General features: G+C 41.0%; 1 protein-coding gene across 13 annotated transcripts in view; it reads left to right on the forward strand.

The window, feature by feature from the left end:
* The window catches only part of OSBPL6 (oxysterol binding protein like 6), a 223,187-nt gene that overhangs the window by 150,647 nt on the left and 58,539 nt on the right, over positions 1-14,001 (forward strand). For all 13 annotated transcript variants that reach the window (XM_073306022.2, XM_073306013.2, XM_073306012.2 and 10 more), the window contains one exon: positions 1,058-1,188. In XM_073306022.2, coding sequence (XP_073162123.1) covers positions 1,058-1,188 — 131 coding nt within the window. The remainder of the gene's footprint in view (positions 1-1,057; positions 1,189-14,001) is intronic.

Raw genomic sequence — 14,001 nt, forward strand, 5'->3', positions numbered from 1 at the left:
GGTAAGGGATGAGAGGCAGAATTTGCTTGAAAAAAGGTTTTTATTCCTTAATGTTTCGTAATTCCAAAAAAGGAACAGCATTTTAAAGAAAAACGTAGCGGCATACTATGTATGGGAAAGGTCAAAGTTTATTTTCCTTCATCCTTTGTGTTTCTTTGTTGAAATTGTCAAAACTGTCATTCAGAAATGTTTCTCATATTTTAATGTTCCATTTCTGAGCACATGGGCTGATTATTTCAAGTGTTGAATATACTTAATGAAAAAGAAATTGTTTTATTTTAAAGGGTTTTTTGAAAAATACAAGGGCGTTTCTAATAGCAAGGAATGCATAGCCAAACCACATTTAGCAATGACCAGAAGTGTTATTTTTCCTATTGATGGATTTCCTTTTATATGTTTGTTTGCTTGTTTGTTTTGAACAAAGGCTTTAGATAACTGGATTTGAAATAATCACACTGTAACACCATGCAGTGATGTTTATGCAGCAGTGACCATGAGCTGCAAACAGTCTTACACAACTTACGTTGTATGGGCTCTGTGTACTGTAATGTTGGCTAATACATAAAATGGGAAAAACATACTACCCACTGCTTCCCTCCACAGTGTTAGATCATCAAAGTTTCAAGATCAAAGTAATCCTCTTTATTAATGCAGTATTAAATCACTGCAGACCATAAATGCAGAAATGACATACATACTACACTATTTGCAGAGAAAAATTAAGGAACAGACTAATTTGCTTTACAGAGAGGGGGGAAAAATAGCTTTAGGCCCAAATATTCAAAAGAACACGCACACTTTTACACATACCCAACTTGCATGTGCACAACCACCAATATGTGCACGTAAGACAAGTGTATGTGCACGTTCACATTGTGTGTGCGTGCCAAACTCAACTGATGCATGTGTGCAATCTACTTGGGCACGAACTCTTGAAAATTTGGGCCTTAGTTTCTTATTTCTGTAAATTTGGGGGGGGGGTCACGACCTTTATTATTGATTACAAGCAAGGTGTAGTACTTTGTCTCAGGAAATATTTGTTTTTTCTTTCCCCCAGTTCATTCTCTTTTGAAGTCTGCCTTTAACAGCATAGCTATTGAGAAGGAGAAGCTTAAGCAGATGGTTTCAGAACAGGACGTTGCAGGCCACAATTCACAAATAACACGTCTCAGACAATCACTTTCTCAGGTATGCCCTTGCTTTGATTTCAAGCACATGTGGAATTCTATGACTTGCCAAATGCCTGTTTTCTATACTGTATTTGTATAAGCGGCAAAGAGTCCTGTGGCACCTTATAGACTAACACAGTGGTCTCCAAACTGATGTGCACGAGATGATCCCATCAGCTCAGGATTAAACAAAGACTGTGTATGGCTAGTCAACTACAAAAGCAGTTTCTCCTCCTATGGTGTTCACACCTCAACTGCTAGAAGAGGGCCTCATCCTCCCTGATTGAACTAACTTCGTTATCCCTAGCCTGATTTTTGCTTGTATATTTATACCTGCCTCTGGAAATTTCCACTACATGCATCCGACGAAGTGGGTATTCACCCATGAAAGCTTATGCTCCAGTTTGTCTGTTATTCCATAAGGTGCCACAGGACCCTTTGCTGCTTTTACAGATCCAGACTAACGCAGCTACCCCTCTGTATTTGTATACACTTCCAGAGATGGCATGGAAAATGTCAAATCTTGCAGCCAAATATTTCCTCATTAAAAATTAAATAACAAAATGTGTTAGTGGTCAATTCAAACCTGCTTCTCTACCCTTGGCTTTTTGTTGCAAATATGTTAGAGAGCAGGAGCAATATGAATGAGTCCCAAGAAAACTAAGAAATGTAGATGTGAAAGATTAAGTGTCTCTTATTTCCTTGTGTGTGTTCATTGTGTTTAGTGTCTGAGCTAGATCTGAGGTCTGAAATATTTTATATGAAAATCTTAGATATATTTCTTAAAACCACTGACAGCACATTCAAGGGTATTTTTATACAGTTTTCCTTCATTAATTTAAAAATGATGAATCAACATTCACAGATACATTCCATAAATCCATTACTCCAATTGCAAAAATGATCATAGGCAACAAAGTGAGCATTTTACATGTATGAGCATCCAGGGATTAGATTTCTTGCTATTCCTAGCTTCCCGCAAACCAATGTTAATGAAGTTTAATTGCAGTATATTGATTGTGTAACTTTAAGGTGGGATTTCCAAAAACACTTGGTATTGGCCAAACTGTGCTCCCACTGATGTCAAAGGGAGTTTTACCAGTGACTTCAGTGGGAGCAGAGTTTGGCCATTGCTGAGTGCTTTTGAAAATCTTTCACTAAAAACCAATCAGGTTAATAGGCTCTTTACTAAGTATCTTAATTCTAAAAATGTAATCTGAAAACCAGGTTCAGTTTATGTAATACAGGAATAAGAAAGTATACATTAAATCAATTCAGTCTGACTTACTTCCTCAGCTTGCAAAATAATCCCACTTCTGGAATTCATGGGTCAAGAAGAGGTACCTAGTTTTTCAAGGGTAATCAGGGCCTATGGTATTATTCTGTTGCCTTCACTCTGAAGAAACATGGACTAGCAGGGAACACTAAGCATGTAAGAAATAGAAAAGAACATGCAAGTTTAAATGCAAACTGTAATTTACCCAGGTTTACATGTAGTTTCCTAAACTGTTATCTTTCTACTGTAAGATTTGTAGTGTTACATAGATATAAAGATAATGGGACAGGAGAAGGGTACAATTTTTTGACCACATAGTAAATCTGCCAAAAAAAGCCATTTCAGGGTTATCAAAACTATTTGTAATTTCAGGTAGAATTTGGTGAACAATTTTCGCCAAATAAAGAAATGAGGGGAATTTTTTTTAAAGTGAAAATGGTTCGTGCTGACATTTTCTAAATGAACCATTTTGTTTCGAAATGTTGTTTTGACTCAACATTTTGTTTTGAAATTTTATCTATTTTTGTTTCAGTGAGGGGAAAAAGTTCAGCTTCAGTTCTAAAAGAACCAAATTTTTTTTTCAGAATTTTTTTTTTGGTTTGGCCTTTGACCTAAAAAATCAATTATTTACTCAGCTCTAATAAGGAATGTTTCTCTTCTGGGTCTCTGATACAAATCCAACCCAGATCATTAGTGACTTATAGCTGTATGTTGTGAAATGGGTTGATGGCCTCTCATTCTAGTTCCTCTTAACAAAAGTCATTGTGACAATGGGAAATTCTGATGGATGATCTCAGGGGAGAGGAAATGGAGAGGAAATTTCCCTTTCCTATTGGTGATATTTCCAGTTCAGGTTTATGTGAGGGGGAAACTCAAACTGTGTAATGTCTGTTTTACTGATAAACGAAGGACTTCAGTCTTTAGAGCTCTCACTCTAGCAGCTGTCTCAAACACTAAATCAGGGGTTCTCAAACTGGGGGCCGGGACCCCTCAGGGGGTCACAAGGTTATTACATGGCAGGTTGTGAGCTGTCAACCTCCACCCCAAACCCCACTTTGTCTCCAGCATTTATAATGGTATTAAATGTGGTCACACACAGAGGCTTGCTTTGTGAAAGGGGTCACCAGTACAAAAGTTTGAGAACCACTGCACTAAATCCAGATACATTTTTAAAAGAAGCAGAAGAAAAAGAATTTGACGCTCATAGTTTCTCTCCCACACTTACACTTTTTTATTATCCACATCCCATGTATATTTATAAATAAAGCTCAAGAGAGCAGATTTTTTCCATGCCCAGTTCTAGTCTTAGTAATGAGTCCCTGGATATGTACAGATCAGCTCTGAGGCCACTGGTGATTCATGTTGGGGTGGGGGTGGGGGAAGATGAGAGGAAGCAGTACAGAATGTGCTTTAAACTTCTTGAGTTTACCACTGTTGTGCATGTATATTTCTATAGTTATATACGGTATGCACTTTGGCTAACCTATAGCTGGTTGAATCTTACAAACAAACCCAAAAAAGAAAAGTTAATGAATACCATGGGTTTGAGTCAATTGAATTCCTTTGTTATTAGTTTATTCATGAGGCTTTGAATGCACAGTGTCTTGAAATGAACACATGCATTCAAGTATATCAGTTTGATCTGAATAGATGTGTTTTAATGCACACGTTCATTTCAGTACTGCTGACTTGGAGGCATAGCCTCTCACATTCTGCGACTGCTTATGTTTCTCCTGTCTTTCCCTTCAGCGTGAGAGTATGAAAAGGAGGGGGGTATAGACTGTATGGTGGAGTTTGGGCATATGCTGTGCAGATACCAGGGTGAGAAAGAAAAAGGAGGCATAGTTATAGGGAAAAGGGGTGAAGAACTCCCTATGTGTATCCTATGGTCAGGAAACAGTTAAGATTGTAAAGATACCGATAACACAAATTACTGCTATTCTCTAGAGCAGGGGTTGGCAACCTTTCAGAAGTGGTGTGCCGAGTCTTCATTTATTCACTCTAATTTAAGGTTTCGCATGCCAGTAATACATTTTAACGTTTTTAGAAGGTCTCTTTCTATAAGTCTATAATATATAACTAAACTATTGTTGTATGTAAAGTAAATAAGGTTTTTGAAATGTTTAAGAAGCTTCATTTAAAATTAAATTAAAATGCAGAGCCCCCCGGAGAGGTGGCCAAGACCCGGGCAGTGTGAGTGCCACTGAAAATCAGCTCGTATGCTGCCTTTGGCACACATGCCATAGGTTGCCTACCCCTGCTCTACAGCCTTCTTACTGAGGCATCTAGCCCCCTGCAGATTCCTGTCACTATTCTTCACACAGACTCTTGAAGTGACCACTAAAGAGCATCCCAATATCTATGGGTAGGGAGTGGGTGAGCAAGATACCCCTGCCCAGGGATCCTATCCTATGGAGGATGGCATGGGGAGAGGTGGTATAGGGAAGGAGGTATAATACTGCCAGGAAGTGAGCAGAAAGAGCTATCCCCCTCACTCAGGGATCCCACTGTTTTAATTTTCTGAGAGACTTCATCTATCTGGGTGGGGATGGCTACTGATGTGTCTAGCTTAAAAAAACAAAAAACCCTTCCCACATATATACGATTTACAACAAGCCTTCTTGATTTGTCTAGCTGTATGTTTATGCAGCTGAAATCAAATTTAGCCTTCCCCTACTGAAGTCTCCAACCTTCCATCAGATACAGTATGCAGAAAAGGAAAAAGAGTTTTTTAAAGAAAGTATTAAAATTCATATTCTGCTAGACCCAATAGAATTGAATGGCTCCAAAGAGGAACTGTACTATCTTTATGCAGTTAAATGCACATTTTCCAAATAAATTATAACCCCCCATATTACTGACTTGATTGGAATATTGGTATAGAAGGGTACAGCTTGCTCAGGAAGGACAGGCAGGGAAAAAAGGGAGGAGGTGTTGCCCAGTATATCAAAAATCTGTATGTGTGGACTGAGGTTGAGATGGAAATAGGAGACAGACTTGTTGAAAGTCTTTGGGTAAGGATAAAAGGGATAAAATACAAGGGTGATGCCATGGTCAGGGTCTACTATGGATTACCTAACCAGGAAGAGGAGGTGGATGAGGCTTTTTATAAACAACTAACAAAATCAGCAGGACTTGATGGTGATGGGGGACTTCAACTACCTAGACATTTGTTGGGAAAATAACACTGCAGGGCGCAGATTATCCAACAAGTTATTGGAGTGTATTGGAGACCTTTTTTTTTTTTTCAGAAGGTGAGGAAAGCTACTAGAGGAGAGGCTGTTCTAGATTTGATTTTTACAAATAGGGAGGAACTGGTTGAGATTTTAAAAGTTGAAGGCAGCTTGGGTGAAAGTGATCATGAAATGGTAGTGTTCATGATTTTAAGGAATGGTAGGAGGGAAAACAGCACAATAAAGATAATGGATTTCAAGAAGGCAGACTTAAGCAAACTGAATGAATTGGTAGGCAAGATCCCTTGGGAAGCTAGTCTACGGGGAAAAACAGGTCAAGAGAGTTGGCAGTCTTTCAAAGAGAAATTATTAAGGGCACAAGAGCAAACTATCCCACTGCGTAGGAAAGATAGGAAGTATGGCAAGAAACCACACTGACTTAACCAGGAGATCTTCAATGATCCGAAACTCAAAAATTAGTCCTACAAAAAGTGGAAACTAGTTCAAATTACAATGGATGAATGTAAACAAATAACACAAGTATGTAAGGACAAAATTAGAAAGGCCGAGGCACAAAATGAGATTAAACTAGCTAGAGACATGAAGGGTAAGAAGAAAACATTCTACAAATACATTAGAAGCAAGAAGAAGACCAAGGACAGGGTAGACCTGTTACTTAATGAAGAGGGCAAAACAATAACAGAAAATGTGGAAACGGCAGAAGTGCTAAATGACTTTTTATTTCAGTTTTCACCAAAAAGGTTAGTAGCAATTGGGCATCTAACGAAAATGCAGGGAAAATGAGGTAGGATCAGAGGTTAAAATAGGGAAAGAACAAGTTAAACATTAGTTAGACAAGTTAGATGTCTTAAAGTCACCAGGGCCTGATGAAATACTTCCTAGAATACTCAAGGAGCTGACTGAGGTGGTATCTTTGAAAAGTAATGGAAGACAGATGAGAGTCCAGAGGACTGGAAAAGGGCAAATATAGTGCCAATCTATAAAAAGGGGAAAAAGGACAACCTGGGGAATTACAGACCAGTCAGCTTAACTTCAGTACCTGGCAAGATAATGGAACAAATAATTAAGCAATCAATTTGCAAACACCTAGAAGATAATAAGGTGATAAGTAATGGCATGGATTTGTCAAGAACAAATCATGTCAAAACATCCTAGTACTTTCTTTGACAGGGTAACAAGCCTTGTGGATAGCAGGGAAGCGGTAGATGTGGTATATCTTGACTTTAGTAAAGCTATGTCTACACTACCAACCTTGCAGCGGCACAGCTGAGCCACTGTAAGGTCTCCTATGTAGACGCTCTATGCCGGCAGGAGAGAGCTTTCCCATTGGCATAATTTAACCACCCCAAATGAGTGACGGTAGCAATGTTGGCAGGAGAGCGTCTCCCGCTGACATAGCGCTGTCCACACCAGTGCTTTTGTTAGTGAAACTTATGTTGGTCAGGGTGTGTTTTGCCAACAAACGTGCTAGTGTAGACAAAGCCTAAGGTTTTTGATACTGTCTCGGATGACCCTTCTCATAAACAAACTAGGGAAATGCAACTTAAATGGAACTACTATAAGGTGGGTGAATAACTGGTTGGAAAACCATTCCCAGAGAGTAGTGGTGGTTCACATGGGAAGGGCATATCAAGTGGGGTCCTGCAGGGGTCAGTTCTGGGTCCAGTTCTGTTCAATGTCTTCATCGATGAAATAAATAATGACATAGAGAGTACACTTATAAAGTTTGCGAACGATCCCAAGTTGGGAGGAGCTGCAAGTGCTTTGGAGGATAGGATTAAAATTCAAAATGATCTGGACACACTGGAGGAATGGTCTGAAGTAAATAGGATGAAATTCAATAAGGACAAATGCAAAGTCAGGGCCGTCCTTTCCCATACGCAAAGTACGCAGCTGCATAGGGCACCAGAAAATGTGGGGCACCACATTTCCTGGTGCCCTGTTCAGCTGCGTGCTGCTCCAGCCCCTGCTCCGCCACTTCCCCATGGCCCCCACCCCGGCTCTGCCTCTGCCCCACCTCTTCCCTGCCCCAGCCCTGCCCCCACTCTCCTGAGCTCTGCAGCAGGGCCGGGCTGGGCCTGCACTCACCCCCACAGAGGCCTGCCTCCCTCCGGGGCGGGGCGCTGTGTAGGGCCCCAGAATAGCTAGGGACAGCCCTATGCAAATTACTCCACTTAGGAAGGAACAATCAGTTGCATATATACAAAATGAGAGATGACTACCAAGGAAGTAGTACTGTGGAAAAGGATATGGGGGTCATAGTGGATCAGCAGCTAAATAGGAGTCAACAGTGTAACACTGTTGCAAAAAAAGCAAACATCCTTCTGGGATGTATTTGCAGGAGTGTTGTAAGCAAGACATAAGAAGTAATTCTTCCACTCTCTTCCATGCTGATTAGGTCTCAGCTGGAGTTTTGTGTCAAGTTCTGGGCATCACATTTCAGGAAAGATGTGGACAAATTGGAGAAAGTCTAGAGAAGAGCAGCAAAAATGAGTGAAGGTTTAGAAAGCATGATCTGTGAGGGAAGATTGAAAAAATTGGGCTTGTGTTTTAGTCTGGAGAAGAGAAGACTGAGGGAGGATATGATAACAGTTTTCAAGTACATGAAAGATTGTTACAAGGAGGAAGGAGAAAAATTGTTCTCTATAACCTCTGAGCATAGGACAAGAAGCAATGGGCTTAAATTGCAGCAAGGGCAGTTTAGGTTGGACATTAGGAAAAACTTCCTAACTGTCAGGGTGGCCAAGCACTGGAATAAATTGCCTAGAGAAGTTGCGGAATCTTTGTAATTGGAGATTTTAAAGAGCAGGTTAGGCTAATACCTGTGAGGGATGGTCTAGATAATACTTCCATCCCCTGCACTCGAGGCAGGACTGTCTAGAAGACCTCTTGAGGTCCCTTCCCATCCTATGATTCTGTGATACAGATTAATTGTTCCAAATGGATCAGTTTTATCAGTCTGCATTCAGCATATACTCATATGTAGACTCTAGCTTGGGCTATCTCAGTGTAAACAAATGACAGTCTGAAAAGTAGACACTGTAAATCTAGAATGTCTAATTTTCAGATATTAATTCTTTTAAAATTTTTCAGAAAAATGCCAAAAGACCTAGTTTACATAATTTAAGGACAAGGATACATTTGATTTATTTTATGTGAGACTGTTTAGGGATAAAAATGGTGAAAGATGTGAAGCGATGAAGTGAGCTGTAGCTCACGAAAGCTCATGCTCAAATAAATTGGTTAGTCTCTAAGGTGCCACAAGTACTCCTTTTCTTTTTATAAAATACTTGTTGTTTAAATCAACAGTTCTGACACTGGGTCAGAAGATGCAAATAGCTACTGTCAGAACACTCTATCATATCATTAACAGGTACTTGATTGTGATACTTATTTACAGATTCATTGCCACATTGGCAAAACTATTGTCATGAGGGCAGAGATTCTTTTCATATATACTTTTCATGTATACCCATTACACAAATTGAATCTATTTCCCTAAGTTTATATATATATATGTATATATATATCTTCTTACTATACGTTCCATTCTATGCATCCAATGAAGTGGGCTGTAGCTCAGAAAAGCTTATGCTCTAATAAATTTGTTAGTCTCTAAGATGCCACAAATACTCCTGTTCTTTTTTCATATATAGTGGGAGGATCCTAGAATATTATTCAGCCAAAGAATCCTAGATGATAAATTCACTCCAGGGTTCTCTTTAGACAGTTTGCCAAGAGGACTGACTTTAAATGACCCATCACTCGAGTTTTTAAAATAGGACTTCATTGTGTGTGAGTAAAGGATTAACTCTGAGACAAACATGGCAGTTTCTTTGTTTGAGAGCAGTGTTTCAGAAGCAGTGTGGCAGGAGGTTTTGAATGCAGAGCTGGGCTTTGTATGAAACCCTACATGAGACTATATATTTGAAAACTTTGTTGCTGTTTTTGTTTTTTATTTCATTTTTGTTTAAGATAGTAATATATTACTGTAATGTACATATTGTAAATAAAATACTCAGAGAAACTCTTTTTGGTCTATCTCTTCAGTCGCTTCCTTCCCTACATATGAAAGCTCCTCCACCATAACCAGAATGACATTCACAACAACTACCCCTGTTCCCTGTCTTTTTATGGCCCCATCTGCCTGCTCCAAAAAAACCCCATACACAAATTCACAAACTCAAACTGAGAGTTCTATAACCTGAAAAGACAGAAGAAGTCAGAGACTCCATGAAGTCCACTAGTGACTTCGCAGTTGTGGATTTATTTAATGTGCTCAGATACTATGGTGATGAGCAGCTGTACAAAACTAAGATAGACAGAAGCAGCCCAGCCTAGATAACTGTTCTTCACTGCTGTGGAGCTTGGATAATGCACGTTTCTTCAGTGCATTTTTATTTGCCATATTTCAACATGGAGGAAATTTATATAGATTTCTAAAAGAGTCATTTTCCAGATAACTGTATCTGTAGATAGTTTCTCATGATCCGAAATTGTCACTAGAAATAATCAAAATCAGCAGTTAAAAATTCGAGAGTATCCCCCTCAGTGTTAATTTCAGTATGCATTGTCCTCTCAACTCCAAACAATGCACATATATTCCCTAGTATTGATTGCAATAGTGTTGTGAGCTACTGTTAACTCAAATTGTCATGCAGCCCACTGATCACATTTCCAAAACTGCAAGAATTATCGTTTGAAACAGATTAAATAATACAGTTGAAGAGTTAGAGAAAACCAAGGGTTTTACTTTTTCAAAAATTGTATGGGCAGTTTTAAATACTGTGGTAAAAGTAAAAATGGCAAATATTATATAAGAAGTAAACATTGAAGTTTCAACTTTCCTATGGCTGTGAATGGCTCTGAATTATTTTTGCCTGAAGGCTTCCAATTGTTTAGTAGAAAGCAAGACTTAAGAGGAAAGATAGGAAGGCGCTTGGACTGCTTTGAAATTAATGGGGAAAGTATTGAACCTTGAATGCTGTTTTTTGGGTACATTTTGATAGAATAATAACCTAGTCATGCAGGTCAGTATAGTTTTGTCAGTTTTGTGCAGAAGTTAGTTATAGGTAAATAACTGGCACCTCCCAAACTGAGAATTGCCAGGACACTCATCAGATGACTTCTCAGAGGGTAGTTGGCATCTAGAGATGAGATCTGATGGAGTGGTGGAATAAACATGGGTTCTCAACATGGGGATCATGTCTACCCTACTTTTCCCATATTGCTAAATGAGAATGGGGGTCTTGGCTAGATCCTGCTAGATGAGAGAGAGTTATGGGTGAGGGGGTGTCCCAGGAAAGATTTGAGAACCATATGAACCAAAAGAATTAGGGAAAAGGGAAAGAGGAAAGAGATGCACCATTTCTCTGGGACAGTGGTGTAGACACCTGAAATTCCTGAAAGCTAGCTGGCATTGGAATAAACAAACAAGTTAAGTTAAAATACATGGCATTTCTTTTAATAAAGTGACATGTACTTAAAAATGGTGCTCAGTCCCGAGTTTGTCCCATTGACTGCAATGCAGAATGAATTCCATCCTGTCCTAATTTCTCTCGCTCCCTGACTGTTAGTAAGAAAATTGCAGCCATCCTGGAACAAGATCAGTGGGAGCCACAGCCATAGCAGAGGCTGAAAATGTTCTCTCTTTTGTAAACGATAATGCTAGTTCAAAATAATGAATTTTATTTGACTTTGCTGCAGATCTGAGTAGTGTTCAGTTTGGGCAGGGGAAGGGACAGAGAAAGAACTGGAGTTTTCTTTTAAATAAACGTTATGGCCTGGGGAGAGAGAAAGCAAGCAGTGCTGGCAGTAGAGAAAAGATACACCATGATTTTTCATCTGAGATTAGACATGCAGGAGCTGAGGAGGATGAGCCTTGTGCAACAACACTGGAGTGTGTCAAAAGGGTTAAAGATGATGAGGTTAGAACTAGAGAAGGGAGGGAAGTGGGAGAAGAGCAGTGAGAGTCGAGGAATTTGAGGACGTTTGGAATGTGCAGTTTTGAACTGGATCCTGAAATAAATGAGTAGCCAGTGGAGATATTCAGGGGCATGGTTGTGCTTTTGGTGTATGACTGAATATGAGTGGTAGCAATGCTGTGTAGGGAGCTGGGGGTTGGGAAGGCCACGGACAAGGGAGTTTAGAGTAAAGGTGAGAGGAGATAAAGGCAGGCAGAGGGAACAGCCAGAAGTAAATGAATTTACTGTCACTGTGATACTGTGGAACAACTGCTACCGTATGAAGGGGGAAATGCATGTGGACACTTTATTCAGTGCAAGGGCTGTATTTTGGCCATCCAGCATATATTATAAATAGAACTATACAAATAATTGATTTTTTCAGTTTTCTGGCCAAACCAAAAGCTCAAAAAATAGAATAGTTTCAGGTAGACCCAAAACAACAAATTTTTGATTTTCTTGATGAAAAGAAAAACTGAATAAAACAAATCAAAAAACCTCAGTTTGGGTCAACTGAAATGTTTAGTTTGACACAAAATGTTTAATTTCATTTTTGGTTTTTAAGCAATTTACAAAAATTAAATTTAGGCAACATTTTGATTTGTTGTTTCAAAATGTTCATTTTGAAATTATAGAAATGCAGTTTTTTTGACTTTTTCTCTTGACTGAAACTCTTTGCTCAGTTTGACACAAAAAGTTTTGGTTGCCCCCTAACTGTATATTTTGGTGAATAAAATATCTGCCTGAAAAATTTCACTCAGCTCTCACTGTAAAACATTGTGATTTGAACGTGGAGATCTGTTTTTTCTAAAGTGTTGTTTAATGGAGTGCATGGGTGGCGAGTAATGGAGGCTGGGGGAGGCTAAGCCTCCCCAAAACCTCCACTAATGCTCCCCACTGCAGCCCTGGGACCAGGCCATGTCGGGCCTCAGTGCTCCTCTGGGAAGCTCGGGCTCAGGACTCTGCCCTGGCTGGCTGTGGCTGTGGGCTCCTCCAGATTGCTCCGGGTGCCAGCAGGCTGGCCAGGGTTCGGGGCTCTCTGGGCACCAGCGGGCCAGCCCAGGCTTGAGGCTGCTCTGGGTGCCAGAGGGCTGGCCAGGACTCGAGGCTGCTCTTGGCACCGGCAGGCTGGCCTGGGCTTGGGTTGCTCCTGTGGGCTGGCCTCCGAGAGCGGGGGAACAGGGGGAGCCTCGGATAGACGGGGCGGGGTAGGGGGCTAGCCTCCCCAAACTGGGGTGCACACACCTCCCATGATGCTGCGGTTCTCAAACTGGGTTGGGACCCCAAAGTGGGTTGCAACGCCATTTTAATGGGATCACTAGGCCAAAGCCTGAGCCCAGCTCCAGGGGCCGAAGTCTGAGCCACAGTGCCTGGGGCCGAAGCGTGGGCTCAGGCTTCGGTCCTCCCTCCTGGGCTCATGTAGTAATTTTTGTCATCAGAAGGAGGCTGCAGTACAATGAAGTTTAAGAACTGCTGGTTTAATGGAACAGTTTGTTAAAGATAGTTGTGTATATCACATAGAGTGGTGACATGCATTTATCATCAGGAGTTAACGGTCCATTAGCACTTCATACCAGGAGTTCTCACAGTCAGTGAAAAGTATAGTTACAGGAATTTGTAGAAACTTTTTGGTCTCCTGTTCATTTCCTCCTTTTAAATATACATATTTGCAGTGACTGATTAGCCACTGGGCCAATGGGGTCTGTGCCCTGGGGCCCTGGCTAATTGTAGGCCTCCCAGAAAAATGGGTGCCTCTGTGTCCTGACCCGCTCCACCCGCCCAGTGCTTCTGCTGAGGAGAGGGGTCAGGGTGCAGGGGATTGCCCCACTCCCCCGCCCACCCGGCACTCCTGCCGGGGCAGGGGAAGCCCCAACGCCCCAACCCTGCTCCCTGGCAGGAGCTGTGAGCAGGCGGGGGAAGCCCCTGCTCCCCAACCCCACTTCCTGGGCAGGAGCGCCGGGTGGGCGGGGGAAGCCCCTATGCCCCAACTGCACTTTCCGGCAGGAGTGCCAGGCGGGCGGGGGAGACTGCAGGTGGAAGGGGTGGGGAGGGGCCCCACTCGCTCTGGCCTAGGGCCCCACAAACACCTAATCCACCTATGCATATTTGTAATATTTTCCTTTGTCTTGAGTAGTAGCGGCTTAACAGAATGCCTCAAACAGAAAACAAAACAAGAACAGCCACACGTCAGATACAATTAATTACTTTAAAAATCAGGAATAAAAGAATTCTATTACTGCATTACTGAAATTCTATTGACCCATCTGTCACTGTGCTTATTATTGCAAAACTCTGTTGACTTCTATAGGAGAAGGATTTGGACACTAGAGAGCAGAGCAGATTCCTACATCAGATGAGCTGAGATCAGACAACAAAAATAATAATATTGCCCCTTTTGC

The sequence above is a fragment of the Lepidochelys kempii genome, chromosome 11 (genome assembly GCF_965140285.1).
Source record: "Lepidochelys kempii isolate rLepKem1 chromosome 11, rLepKem1.hap1, whole genome shotgun sequence".
NCBI classification, from domain to species: domain Eukaryota; kingdom Metazoa; phylum Chordata; order Testudines; family Cheloniidae; genus Lepidochelys; species Lepidochelys kempii.